The sequence below is a fragment of the Microcaecilia unicolor genome, chromosome 13 (genome assembly GCF_901765095.1).
Source record: "Microcaecilia unicolor chromosome 13, aMicUni1.1, whole genome shotgun sequence".
Taxonomy (NCBI): domain Eukaryota; kingdom Metazoa; phylum Chordata; class Amphibia; order Gymnophiona; family Siphonopidae; genus Microcaecilia; species Microcaecilia unicolor.
In genome coordinates, this window is record NC_044043.1 from 70,399,660 (window position 1) to 70,414,337 (window position 14,678).

Below are 14,678 nucleotides of genomic sequence, written 5' to 3' on the forward strand. Positions count from 1 at the left end.
CATTTTCCCACCTCAATCTGCAGCCCCTCATTACCTCTCTACCCTCATCTCCCCTTACGCTCCTACCCGTAACCTCCGCTCACAGGACAAATCCCTCCTCTCAGTACCCTCCTCCACCACCGCCAACTCCGCCCTTTCTGCCTCGCCTCACCCTATGCTTGGAATAAACTCCCTGAGCCCATACGCCAAGCCCCCTCCCTGCCCATCTTCAAATCCTTGCTCAAAGCCCACCTCTTCAATGTTGCTTTCGGCACCTAACCATTATTCATCTATTCAGGAAATCTAGACTGCCCCAATTTGATTGACTGCACTTTTTTGTCCTTTAGATTGTAAGCTCCTTCGAGCAGGGACTGTCCTCTGTGTTAAATTGTACAGCGCTGCGTAACCCTTGTAGCACTTTATAAATGTTAAGTAGTAGTAGTACTACTATTTGCAGGCTCAATGTGGCTTACATTATGTCGCAATGGCGATCGCCATTAACGGAATGATAAGTACAGAGTGATATTATAAATTAAGATATAAAAATATCAAGTAAATTAGAAGTAAGTAAATAAAATAGCAAGTGAATAGGAGTAAATAAATAGATCATTCATAACAGGTATATAAGAACAAGGTATAACATTCAATGATATCATTGCAATTAAAGTAACCAAATTAAAGGGACCAATGTCAGTTTATTCTGGTGCATTTTGATGTCAGACGTTTATGAAGGATTCTTGTTGTAAGTCTCTTTGAATAGGTTTGTCTTCAATAACTTCCGGAAGGTTATCAGATCATGCGTTATCTTTATAGCATTTGGTAATGCATTCCATAGTCATGTGTAAATATAGGCGAAGCTGGATGCATATATTGATTTGTATTTGAGACCTCTACAATTGGGGTAATGAAGATTTAAGAAAGTTCGTGATGAACTTTTTGTATTTCTTGCTGGTAGATCTATGAGGTCTGACATATATGACGGGGCTTCTCTGTGAATGACTTTATGAGCCAGGGTGCAGATCTTGAATGTAATTCAATCTTTTAATGGGAGCCAGTGTAATTTTTCTCTCAAGGGTTTGGCACTTTCATATTTCGCTTTTCCAAATATGAGTCTAGCTGCAGTGTTTTGGGCTGTCTGGAGTTTCTTAATAGTTTGTGCTTTGCATCCGGCAAAGATGGAATTACAGTAGTCCAGATGGCTTAGTACCAGTGATTGCACCAATTTGCAGCATACCAAATTGCCGATATTTACTAAGGGAGACGGCATAGAATGCACAGTTAGAGGAAGTATGTCTTGGGTGTGGTTCGGGTGGATCTAAAATGATACCTGTGCTCCCCATTTACAATGGAAATGAACCACCAGTTCTAAGAATTTCCCCATTGGCACCTACACCTCCTGTGAGGCTCACAAACAGCTCCGCAAAGTGTCTGCATCAGCTCCAGGGCTTGAAATGAGTGACAGAGGGGATAATTGCACATAATCCCCAGTTTTATTTTACCCTTTAAAATGTAACGATTTACATTTTGGAGTTTTGCTGCCTAGAGGGCTGCGCTTATACATATCAGCATTAGAATATGGCTCATATATGTGTAATTGGCACCTCTTATACATGGAAGTAGCGGAAATTGGTACTTCCACATATAATTACCAGCAATTATACATAAAAGCTGCCAAGTGACACCACTCTTTATCTGCATGTGTGGATTCTTGAAATTGCTGCTGCTACTGTACAAGCCAGCAAATACTGTACACAAGTATTTGCCGTGTCTTTATATGTATTTTATAAAAAGCTCCATGTTCAGCAGAGCTTTAAGTAAAATACTGGGACGTCCCAATTTCTGCATCAATGACCTATACAAAACGAGGCTTCACATATAAAAATTCACAGCGTAAATGCAGTGGAAATTAAGCAGAGTTTTTCTGACCCAGAGCAGATCAGAATACATGTGTTACATTATTCAGAAGTCAGTTCCATACATGAGGTGACACATGTGAAAAGTCAGTTTCATCCATCTTTCATTTTATTTATTTACAGGCATTTGATATATCGCTAATCGTAAAGAAGCATCAAAGCGATTAATAATAAAAATTGAAAGAGGACGAAAGGAATAAAAGCAGAGAGAGAGAAAAAAAAGGAATTTTTTTTTTTAATATGGAGAAAGTAGGTGTAAAGAGACAGTTTTTAAGTGACTTTTTGAAAGCGGCGAGTGTGGGTTGTGATTTGATGCTAATCAGTAAAGTATTCCATAGTTTAGGAGCAGCATATGAGAATACAGTTTCATGACTAATATCTACTTGGATTCTGGAAAGAGAGGGAAGTTGCAATAAACGGTGCTGGGAAGACCTTCGGGAAAGAGTAGGAATGTATAGAAACAGGAGATCAGAAATATAGTCAGGTGCATAGGGTAAGAGACCTTTATAAACCATGGAAAGCAGTTTGAAATGGATTCTGGCTGAGATGGGTAACCATGTTCTTGTTGAAGACAGGGCCGCTGAGAGGGAAGGGGGGGGGGGTAAGATTTCCCGGGCCCGGCCTCCAAGGGGGGCCCAGCACCGGCAAGGCTTCTGGAGGCAGGCCGAAGGTTCTGCTCCCTCAGTCTGCTCCTGTATATCAGGGCCTGGGTGATTGTGTTGACACGATAACCTGGGTACCGGCACACAGGAGCAGGAGAGTGACAGACCAAGGGAGGAGCAGACACAGGAAGGTAAGGGCGCGGGGGGCAGAAGAGGCAGCCTGAGGGGGGGGGCAGCGGCGGTGCAAGCGGCAAGGTGGCAGCTGCGGCCCAAGTGGGAGGGGTGGCAATTGCGGTGGCCCTGCCCGGCCCCAGTTCTGTCTCTCAGCGGCCCTGGTTGAAGTAGTGGTGTGACATAATTGAATTTATGAGCATTATTAAGTAACTAGTTGAACCCAGCCCGTTTCCTCAACAATGAAACGGGCCCTAGAAAGGCTCTCTTGTAAGCGATTTTTTGTCTCTCCCCTGCCCTCCCCTCCACTCCATGTCCAGCGATTCTTCCCTTCCCTCCCCTCCCCTCCCCTCCCCTCCCATCCCAGCGATTCTCCTCTTCCCTGCCCTCCCATCCGTGTCCCTTGATTCTCTTCTCTCCTGTCTTCTCCTCCCATCCCATTTATGTCCATCGGCTCTGCTCTGCCCTGCCTTCCCCTCGATGTGCCGCGAATCTCTCTTCCTTTGTACCTCATCATTTTCTGGCTGGCCTGGCTGGCTTCCCTTCCGTTGGTAACATCCTGACGTCAGCTCGCCTCCAGCGTTTCCTTCCCTCTCACAGTTCCACCCTCTGACGTCATTACGTTTTGACAAGAGGGCGGGGCAGTGAGGGGGAATGGAACGCTGGAGGTTGGCTGACGTCATGAGATGTTACGAACTCAGGCAGCCAGACAGTGATGGAACGTTGGAGGTGCAAATTATTATATAGGATTTGACTGCGGTTGATTGTATTAGCTGTAGGAGCTTGAGAGAGGAGAGGGGAAGACCCATAAAGAGAAAGTTGTAGTAATTCAGGTAAGGGATGACCAAAGAAAGTAAGAAAAGATGAATACATGATAACAGAAGGTAGGCTCTAACTGAACAAATACAGTGGCGAGCAAAAAAAAAAAGAGGCTTGAAGTACTTTATCAATATGCAGTTTGCATGAAGCAAACAGTGAACACTGAGGAACCAGAAAGCTAAACAAAGCTTTCATCAGAGGGGACAGGGGCTCACCGCATTGACTGGTTCACTATTCCCACTCCCCCACCCCATTCATATATAATGCTCATCTCAGCCCCACATGCCACTTTGCTCCTACCTTGTCAAGCTTTGCTTCGATTTCCACCACATCTGTTTCCACCTCGTCTATGGTTGCCCTGTGAGAAGAAACAAGGGTTAATGGATACTTCTACTAGAACCTCTTCTCTGAAGGACACTGCCAAGAAGAAGTACAATTATACAACAGACCATTCTTCACGTTCCCTGATTTTCAGGAGGACATTTTGGGACCATGACTGGCTCTCTGTGTAGAGGAGGCTGCTGGATCCTGTTGGGAACATGGCTGCTAGTTTAATAATGTTATTTGTTTATTTAGCCCATTGGCTGACGTTAACTCGGATACTTCAGATAAGTCTGACTGATTTTTTGGTTCTGCATTATTCAACACTTTTGAGATACCATTTTTGAGGAGAGTCTCCGTGCACATTTAATATAGAACTTACTACACCACAGTTAAACATACAACAAAGAAGCATGAAAATGTAAGAGAATATTTAAGAAAATTAAAATTTGATAGGAGGGGGTCCAGTCAATGATTATATAGGGCACCTTTAGGCAACTCCCCAACATTGGGTTGTAAAATGTTACATGGATGCCTGGGTGATGGGACCCTTTTTCCCCCTCAGATCAAATTCGAGATTCCATTGAGACACTTTTTGAGTGAACTTCTGGCTATCATTTTTCAGTTAATCGGCTGCTTATTGGAGATAGTACAGCATCGTGTTATATATATTTTGAAGATTTTTTTATTTAAGCAGAAGGTGGCAAGAAGGCACTCTAGGATGTGTCCTGAGCATAGAGGGTTTTTACAGCACGTCCTGTGTTACAGGCACAAGGTGAACACACCCAGGGTGTGTAAGTGAGACTAACTCCAAGAATTGTGCAAGTTACACAGTGCGCAGCCAGACAGTCAAGAGAGGACAAAGAACAGAAGTAGAGCCAGAGCTCAGCACCCTGTGTCCACCAGTGGCCAGTCCAGGTTACCAGTACCTGCCACATCCCATATAGCAGATGTATTTCTTACAGCTCATTTCCAGGTATAAGTGACACCCTTCCCAAGGGTACCTGACAACTAATTTTAATCGACTTTTCCTGCAGGAACTTATCCAAATCTTTATTGAACTCTACTATGTGTTTAAAACTTTATGAATCGCCAATGTTGGCCAAGGCCAAATTGAGGCGAAGTACATACTTAAAAATCAGAGACCTGAATAAGTACTCCAATAAAAACAGGATAGACACAATCATATCCAAAAGATGAAATCCATCCTGTTCACAGCAACCATGGTGACATTCATTTAAATGCTTTCGCTGCATCCCTCCCAGCGCTCCTGCATCGCTGCAGCTTCATTGTACGCTGAGTGGAAAAAAAATATTTGGGGAGCAAAACTCAGTCAGCAGCAGTCAGTGATTTTTTTTTCACGGCCAGAGGAAATATACCCAAATATTCAAGGTCGGGCCATGTCTGGGTACTGGCATTGAAAATCTGGTATGTGCAATCGTCCAGCACTTACCCAGTTAAATGCCAATATTCAGCCGTTAGCTGGATAAGTTAAACTGGACAAAGTTTGGACAGCTGTTTAATATTTTTCAATCCTATTGGTCCAGTTAACTTATCTAGTTACTAGTAGAAAAGGCCCGTTTCAGGCACAAATGAAATGGGCGCTAGCAAGGTTTTCCTTCCCCCCCCCCCCCCCAGTACCAGACCCCCCTCCCTCCATCCGAATTCCAGACCCCCCCTCTGAGTTCCAGACCCCTCCCTCCCTCCCGCTCTCTGAGTTCTAGACCCCGCCTCCCTCCGATTTGCAGAGCCCACATCCCTGCCTTCCGATTTGTAGACCCCCCTCCCTCCAATTTCCAGACCCCCTCGGAGTTCCTGACTCCTGGACCCCCCCTGTCGTGACCCTCTCGAGCCCCCCTTCCCGCCTCCAACCCTCCCACGCCACCGTCACATACCTGTGCTGGCGAGGGACCCCAACCCCCGCCAGCCGAAGTCTCTTCTTCTCGGCCACGCAGCGTGGAGGAATGACGTGATCAAGTTTGAATCCGTTTGTGCTCGTGCATCTGACGTCTGACGCACACACACAAACAGATTCCAACTTGATCACGGCCCCTGAGTTTCCTGCGTAATGCGTCCAGTGACGTCAGCTGGGGCTTCGGAACCCAAAGTTACGGACACAGGCAGCCAGGCTCAGAACGTTGGAGGTGAGTATTATTATATAGGAAGGGCTGAATATTGGCACTTTTAGGGGCCCCTTTTACTAAGGCACGCTGGTGCCTATGAGTGTCCAATGCGCACCAAATTGGAGCTACCACCTGGCTACTGGTTGCCTCGGCCAGTAATTCCATTTTTGACGCATGCCCACAACATGCTGTAGAAAATATTTTCTGCCACGTGGTGCTTATCGGGCGGTAATCATCAGTTTACGCTCGCTGGCCGCTTACCGCCCAGTTAGCGCATGAGACCTTACCGCTAAGTCAGACCTTACCACCACCCACTGACTTAGCGGTAAGGTCTCATGCGCTAACTGGGCGGTAAGCGGCCAGCGAGCGTAAACTGCTGATTACCGCCCGATAAGCACCACGTGGCAGAAAATATTTTCTACAGCATGTTGTGGGCATGCGTCAAAAATGGAATTACTGGCCGAGGCAACCAGTAGCCAGGTGGTAGCTCCAATTTGGTGCGCATTGGACACTCATAGGCACCAGCGTGCCTTAGTAAAAGGGGCCCCTAAAAGTGCCAATATTCAGCCCTTCCTATATAATAATACTCACCTCCAACGTTCTGAGCCTGGCTGCCTGTGTCCGTAACTTTGGGTTCCGAAGCCCCAGCTGACGTCACTGGACGCATTACGCAGGAAACTCAGGGGCCGTGATCAAGTTGGAATCTGTTTGTGTGTGTGCGTCAGACGTCAGATGCACGAGCACAAACGGATTCAAACTTGATCACGTCATTCCTCCACGCTGCGTGGCCGAGAAGAAGAGACTTCGGCTGGCGGGGGTTGGGGTCCCTCGCCAGCACAGGTATGTGACGGTGGCGTGGGAGGGTTGGAGGCGGGAAGGGGGCTCGAGAGGGTCACGAAAGGGGGGGTCCAGGAGTCAGGAACTCCGAGGGGTGGGTGGTGGTAAGGTCTCAGGCTGACAATGGACGCGTGCTGGTTTTAATTTTGCCGCAAGTCCATTTTCGGCCACAAAAAAAATGCCTTTCTTCCAGGCGCGCTGAAAAATGGAGCTGCATGCATCCAAAATACACGCCTACACCAGCGCAGGCTGCTTTTAGGCGTGCCTTAGTAAAATGGCCCCTTAATTGGTTAAGTGCTGACTCCGCCTCCAGACCACCTTCTGGGTAGAGAGGATATTCGACGGCACTAACCAGTAAGTGCAGCTCTATATTTCCAGATAGCCAGATAAATGCCATTTAATTAGGTAAAAGTCTCTTCTCTCTGGTTAAATGGTTTTGAATATTGGGCCCCTTATGATTTGTTTTCAATCTATTGGGCTCATGCGGTGTCCTGTTGTTTTACTTTAGTTTGCACTGTTAAACAATCATCACATATATTTAACTATTTCACCCCTTTTATGATTTTATAAACTTCTGTCGTATCCCCTGTCAGTCATCTCTTTTCCAAACCAAAGAGTCTGAACCTCTTCAGCCTTTCTTCATTAGGGAAGTGTTCCATCCCCTTTAAAATTCTGTTGCCTTTCTCTGAAACTTTCTAGTTTCTCTATAGGAGATGAGGCAACCTAGACTGCAGCTGCGTGCAGTACTCAAGATTCGATCACACCATGGCCTTAAACACAGGCACAATCATTCTCAGTTTGGCTTTTCATTTCTTTTCAAATTATCTCTAACATTATATTTGCTTTTTGGCAGCCACAGCATACTAGGATGAAAATTTCCACGACTATCCACGATTACGCTAACATCAAGACAATGAATTAAGTTACTTTTCCTGCTGTCATGTTGTTCTCCCTGAGAAATTCTTTTACTCCTTGGCAGGGACGGACTCCTGAGGGCCCACAGCAGTAGGGGACCCACTCTCCCCTAGCTTCCTTCTAGTTTAATCATTTTTGATACGTGCTTAAGGGCTCATGGCCCTTAGTACCCAGGGCCCAGATCACTGTCAGTCGGCTCCTGCCCCTTGACCATTCACAGGTCCACTTGACTCCTTCACGGCTTTCTGCATGGAATATACTTGGAAATGATTTTTTTTATTACTTTTTGCCACAACAGTAAGATGGTACATATGTTCTGTGCATTTGTGTATATATATTCTGTTCCCTTGTGTGTGTCATACAATCATAGGTGTGTGCATCACACTTCTTATACGCACATTCCTGTATTATCTATCTATATGTGTATAGAAATTCACACTACTTTCCCTGTGTATGTGGGTAATATTTACACTCTCATTCTTATTATACACACCTATGTACAGCACTTATATTTTGTAAAAGTCTGAGTGCAAGGATGTGCTTTGTGAGAGATGCGCAGCTTTGCCTCGAATCCTTCTGTGCACAAATAATCTCTCTTCAGCCCTCGCTGAGGTTTTCTGCTACTGCAGAGCTCCAGTCCCAGCCTGTGAAGCTCCAGCATCCATCAGCCAGTAGCCTGGACCGCAAACAATCCTATTGTTCCAGATATCAGAGAGTAGAGTAATGAAAGCAAGAAAGCATGGCCAGAGTGAGATCTCCCCTAAACTCCCCTTAAATGATACAGAAAACCCAGATACCAGTAGCGTTGCCAGAGTTTAATTTTTAGATGGGCCTGGAGGTGGACTGGGTGGGCACAGGCCTTGCATTTCCTCTCCATCCGCCACCCCTGCCTGCCCGCCACTGCATTCCCTCTCCACCCGCTACCCCCCCCCCTTCGCGACAGCCCCCTGCACATGGTCAGTTCTGGTCATTTTTACTGACCTGAAGCGCCGTTCTCCCTCCAGCACCAACGATTCCCATAGCCAGCCTTCTGCCAGTGAGCGTCGTCGGAGCCTCTTCTCAGGCGCGTCCCGCCTACTCTGCAACTTCCTGTTTTCCGCAAAGGTGGGACGCAGGAAGTTGCAGAGTAAGCGGGACGTGCCTGAGAAGAGGCCCCGACGATGCGCGCTGGCAGAAGGCTGGCTATGGGAATCGCCGGTGCTGGAGGGAGAACGGCGCTTCAGGGCAGTAAAAGTGAGCAGACCACGCGGACGGGGAGAGCGGGCAGAAGAGGCTGGGCAGGCCTGGAGCAAAAGTGGCTGGGCCCGGCCAGGCCCTCCCGTGGCTACGCCCCTGACAGATACTCATCGAAAAGTTCAAGAAACGGTCTTCTATAGTGTGGACAGATACAATCTATTTCAGTTGGCCTATAAGATCATTTTACATCTGCATGTCAATTTCAATAGAACATAATACCAAAGCTTCAAACAAGAAGAGACATCCTTCTGCCATTGATCTGCTTCTATTTATTTATTTGTTGCATTCGTATCCCACATTTTCCCACCTATTTGCAGGCTCAATGTGGCTTACAATTTTCCGTCATGGCTTATGCCATTTCAGAGTACAGATACAACTGGTAATATATATAGAACATGGATGATATAATGAACAATCAGGTAGAAAAGGGGAAAACAAACAATTGGTATCACATACTATTAGCTCCCAACTCAAAGAAGGTCAGGTGGGCCAAATCCCAGCATGCTTAGCTGGCAGGATTTTTTGTTTTTTTAAAGGCCTTTTTGGGATCTGTATGATCCTAGTTACACCTTCACTTCAATAGCCAAATGCTCTGAGACTCACATCTGACCTGTGGCTAAACCGAGAAGCAGGAAGGAAGGACAGAGGTTGTGAGCGTGTGGCCCGAGTGCAGATGTGGCGCCTAACCTGCTTTGTTCTACCCACTAACAGGATTTCATTAAAGCCTCATCTGACATCAGCTATTCAGCTTCCTGTTTGCTCTGGATTCAACAGACCAGTCTCTTGAAGTACACAGAAAAGAGTTGCTCCCCATGTTTTCTATGCCATGTGTTTAATGAGCAGTGGCACATACCCATACCCTGCATGGCACTAAACAAACTTTCCCAAGCCACAGTGTGTTCCAGTCAATGGATGGCGGTGTTTTGTATTCCAGGAATAATCCTCTCCAAAGCACATTTTATCCTGTTCTCAGAACAGCCTTTCATTCTCCTCCTTTAAGCCACAAGCAGCTTGAGAAATGTTACAGGAATGCTCACAGCTTCTACTTTCCCTGCTTTTCAAGGCAGTGATGGTACCGGGGCCAGCTGTTAGGGGAGTGCAAACTGGGCAACTACCCTGCTGGGCCCCAAACCAACCTAAAGCTGAACAAGACACAGCTTGCTATGGTGAACTTTGGGACCCTCTACAACAGGCCCAATATTCAGCCAGCGGTGATCAGCATCTTGCTGACTGTCACCGGTATTGTCTCCAATGCCCGGCCATTTCTGGGCTCTGGCATTGAATTTCCAGGTTTACGGAGCTGGCGAAAAAACATATCCAGTCAAGTGCGATATTCAGTTCTTAACCGGCTGTGGTGAAACGCGTAAATATAGTACTGACTTTTATGTGGTCCTATTTATGTGGTTACCAAGGCCAGTTAAGTGCTGAATATTGGCTATGTGTTGACTTTGCCCCCAGAACACCCCCAAAATAGCTGTTTTCAAGTTGGGCACTAACCAGATGTTTTCAGCAGTGCTATAATGAGTGCTTAACCTCGAGCACGTGATTTAACTGTCCAAGAGCCCTGGGCCCCAGCATATTTAACCCCAGCCCTAGATGGTACAGTAATGGTATCGTACTGTGTTACCTTTTTATCGAGTTTACCCCAAGGATGTAGCCAGAAGTTCACTTGAGGGGCCCAAAGGTGGACTGAGGGGGCCAGGTATTCTCTCCCCCTCCCCCCCCAGGCCACTGCCTTCACTGCCACATTAAGGCATACCTTTGCTGGTGGGGATGCCAAGCCCCACCAGCCAAAGAGGTCTCTTATGCAAGTCCCGCCTATGCTGCCAGAGCGGCGCTGAAGCCGGCAGTGCACGTCAGCCACCAATGTTGGTACTCCTGCACATGCTCAGTTCAGTCACTGATGGGACTCATGCAGGAGACCTCTTCGGCTGGTGGAGCTTGGCATCCCCGCTAGCCATTAAAGCAGAGGAGGCCCAGGTCCCTGAGGCCCCCGTTCCCTGTGGCTACATCACTAGTATACCCTTTCTCATGGCATATGCAGAGTGACCATCTTTGAAAGGATATTTGAGGATCACCGTGGGAAATGTGCGGTGGTGTGAAGGATATGTCAAACTGTAAACATGGATCTTATTTATCCTTGCAACACCGAGTGAAAAAGACACTTTTTTTACAATATGATCCTTCCACATACTGAACAGTTGGCTCCTATGTTATTGTGCAATAATGAGCCCTAACACATAACCACGTCTACATCACAGCATGAATTTTGAGTTATTGGAATTTCCTAAGCACTGCTCTGGACTCCTCAGCCCCCTCTCACTCCCATTAAAAAGCCCCAGTGCTATTCACTCTGACCTGTACTTTTCAACCAGATGGCTTCTTCCTTTGGACTGTCACATGCTAGCTCTTGAGTCAATAAAGTAAGTCACTGCTCCACAGGGTCCCTAACTGTTCCCTCTGCCCTCCCTCATTTCACCAGTGATGATATGGGATTAGTGGAGAAATCACACTGGTACAGTGATAATCTTAAGCAAGAAGAATCATCCAATTTTTTTTTGTTGTTGTTGTGGCTGAACCTTTGAGAGCCTTGGCGTCACACCTGAGGAAGGCACCTGTTTGTCTTCAAGCTCCGTTCTGATCAATTTATTTTAATTTATCTAGTAAAATGTGTAGAGCACCCTTCTGAACCAAAGGGCTAAAGTGGTGAACAAGAAAATGCATAAAACATAAGGACAAATAGAAAATGATACCGCATCATGAAATAAAGCCGAGAGAATAAATTCAGACCACTAGGTTCACATAATCACTCAGATCTCCAAAATGACACGACAGAAAATAAGCATCAGCAAAAGAAGAAGAACCAAACTCCACACGAGACCAAGAATATGAGAATCAAGAGGCTGGACTTCTAGTAAACATCAAATTCAACAGTTCCAATGACCTATTTATTTATTTATTTATTAGGATTTATTTACCGCCTTTTTGAGGGAATTCACTCAAGGCAGTGTACATGACCTAACATGGCCGTGTTTCAGCAAAATACTGCCTGCATCAGGGGTCCAAAAGGGTCTGAATATATACCGTAACTAATCATCATATATAAACATAAAATGGATCTTGGAGCACTATTGCGGTTTTTCTTCTCCTTAAGGCACGCGCTTCTATAGGAACTGTTCAGTCTGGATACTTCAATAAATTGGTGTTTCCTGGCTGGAACTCCAGTCTCTTGATTCTCAGGCTCCAACACTCTGATCGAAACAAGAAAGGGTTTACTCCTTTCCACAAATATGAATCCTGCCTTGTCTTCATCTTAAGAGAATTCTTATGCTGACCCACTGGAAGATTTAAGACTGCACAGAATCCAGTTTCCTAGTTGCAAGAGCCATGGCTCTTAAATGTTGGATCTGAACCCACTGGTAGATCGTCGAAAGCTTTCACAGAGGTCCCAAGAGAAACCCGCTTTGAAAGGATGTCTTGGCTCAGGTGTAATGCTCCACTGGGTTAGTCAGGGCTGAGAATTCTGTAATCTGGGTAAAGGCAGTATAAAGAACCCCTGGGGCAGGAAGAAAATCTTAGGCATTGTACAGCTGTGACATCTAGTGGCCAATGATTGCAGGTGCCTAAAGAAACCCTTGGGTATATAGTCCCTGGGATGGTCACTGCAATGATTAGAGCAAAGTAAATTGAAAGGGATAAAAGTTAGGAGGAAAATCCCCAGAGAGGTGTGAATGAAGACTCCTGCTGGCTTCAGATCCTAACCCTGGTTCTGACTAAGCAGGAAGTCCAAAAAGAGCAGAAAGAAACGGCCTGATCAAAACCAAACACAAATAACACCCATTAAGTGATGCACAAAAGAAAACAGACATTTCAATAGTCACCCAACAGGGTTGATCCAATCCTGGGCTTACCCCAGTGAATACAGGGACTTGTAGCCTGACTTTTCCTAGGGAATCCAATGGGGAAATCAGAACCATGTTCCTGCATGCAGTGGCGTAAGGCCAGGACTGGATCAACCCTGTGTTGGCAACCCTATGTTTCAAAGGTAGATTAGTAGGAAAATCAGATGTTTATTTCTCAGGACCTGGTTTTCTTCTGCTAGTTATAACACAATCCCATACGTAAACAAAATTCGGATCTGAATATAAAGGAATGCTTTTTTCCTAACAGAATTAGGGATACAGCAAAGGCTTTTTTTTGTCACAGAATCTGGTGTTTTGAAAGAACTGCCCCAGAATGGCACATTAAGGAATCAATCCCAAACGATGCTGTAAGGCGCAAAAGGAGGGTGACTGAGGCTTCCGCTGGACAGGAAATATCTGAGAATGGCAGAGGCGTCCCTGGAGCATTGCCGAGGGAGATCTGCAGGAAGCGGATATGTCAGAGCCTTCAATGCTGTCTTCTCTCCAGGAAAGGAATTTCTAAAGGTCAGCAAGAGACCCGCTACCACAGGCACGCTGCTTCCCTGTACTGCTCTTCTGTACACACTCAGGGAGCCTGGAAGAGACTCAGATACATCAGGTGGGCTTTAGAGGGCTGAAAATGCTAGAGGCAGGGCTAGCTTTTACTGTACAACTACCATGCTGGTACCTCCCCACAGGGCCTTCAGTTCCATACCATAAGAACAGAAGAGTAGCCATACTGGGTCAGACCAATAGTCCATTTAGCTCAGTATCCTGTTTTCCAAACAGTGGCCAAGCCAGGTCACAAGTACCTGGCAGAAATCCAAATCACACTACAAATCGCAGGGCAAGCAGTTGCTTCCCATGTCTGTCTCAATAGCAGACTGTGGACTTTTCCTCCAGGAATTTGTCCAAACCTTTTTGGTTTTGGGCTGGTTTGGGTGGGGAAAAAATTTTCCACCTGGCAACCCTGACCAGTAGCTGTGCTGAAGCTACCACCCCTGAAGGAGGGGGCACCAATTTCAGTTTTGACACAAGGCGTTGATTTGCCTAGAGCCAGCCCTAGTCAGAGGGCACAGCAGAATACAAGGACTGTAAGAGACCAAGGCCAGATAATGCTGCCAGTCTACATAGCATTGCTAAGACTGCTGAGTAAGCTTGGGAAGCACTTATGTAAGGTGGTTGTATGACTACTTTTAGGGGTTCACTTTGCTTTTTACCCCTACTAGTTTTTTGTACCCCTGACGCAGCCTGAGGGCGAAACGTGGCCACCTCGGGTAACTTGTAATAAACCACTTCTTCTGTTACCCTCCTGTTCCATTTTTTTTTGTCTTTTTTGATCTGCTTTTTTTCTTTTGGTTTGCTAGAGCCAACAATCCTAGTCAGAGGGTGCAGCAGAATACAAGGACTGTAAGAGGCCAAGGCCAGTTTTAGGGTGTAGAATGCAGATATATTGCCCAGCAACATCCCCTTGGCAAAGCAGAGCCTCTGGGCACGTGGCACTGGCTGGACCCATTTCTTTAGATCTGCCCTGGGCCCCAGAGTCAACGCTGCTGGGGTGAGCACCTAACACCTGACTGGAATAAATGAGGCAGTCCCGGTTTTTCAGCTCCTGTTCCAAAAACACTTCTGAGAGTTTCCAGTAAAACAAACTTTGACGCTGCTGCAGTTGAGCAACTGAGAAGGGCAGAGCTGGCGTCACATGGTCAGCCTGGCACAGGTGTCACCCAGCCTCTCTGTTTATTTTCAGCTCCGGCATAATAATGACTACTGCTGAGCTCTATAAATAAACAGCGCCACACGGGTAATTATTGTAATGCGGAGGCTGCTGGCAGCTGCACAGGTGCGAGCTGAAATAAC

At 46.2% G+C, this 14,678-nt stretch overlaps 1 protein-coding gene across 3 annotated transcripts in view; it reads right to left on the reverse strand.

The window, feature by feature from the left end:
- The window catches only part of ACAP3 (ArfGAP with coiled-coil, ankyrin repeat and PH domains 3), a 168,486-nt gene that overhangs the window by 75,901 nt on the left and 77,907 nt on the right, over positions 1–14,678 (reverse strand). For all 3 annotated transcript variants that reach the window (XM_030222493.1, XM_030222491.1, XM_030222490.1), the window contains exon 2: positions 3,785–3,842. In XM_030222493.1, the coding sequence (XP_030078353.1) occupies positions 3,785–3,842 (58 nt within the window). The remainder of the gene's footprint in view (positions 1–3,784; positions 3,843–14,678) is intronic.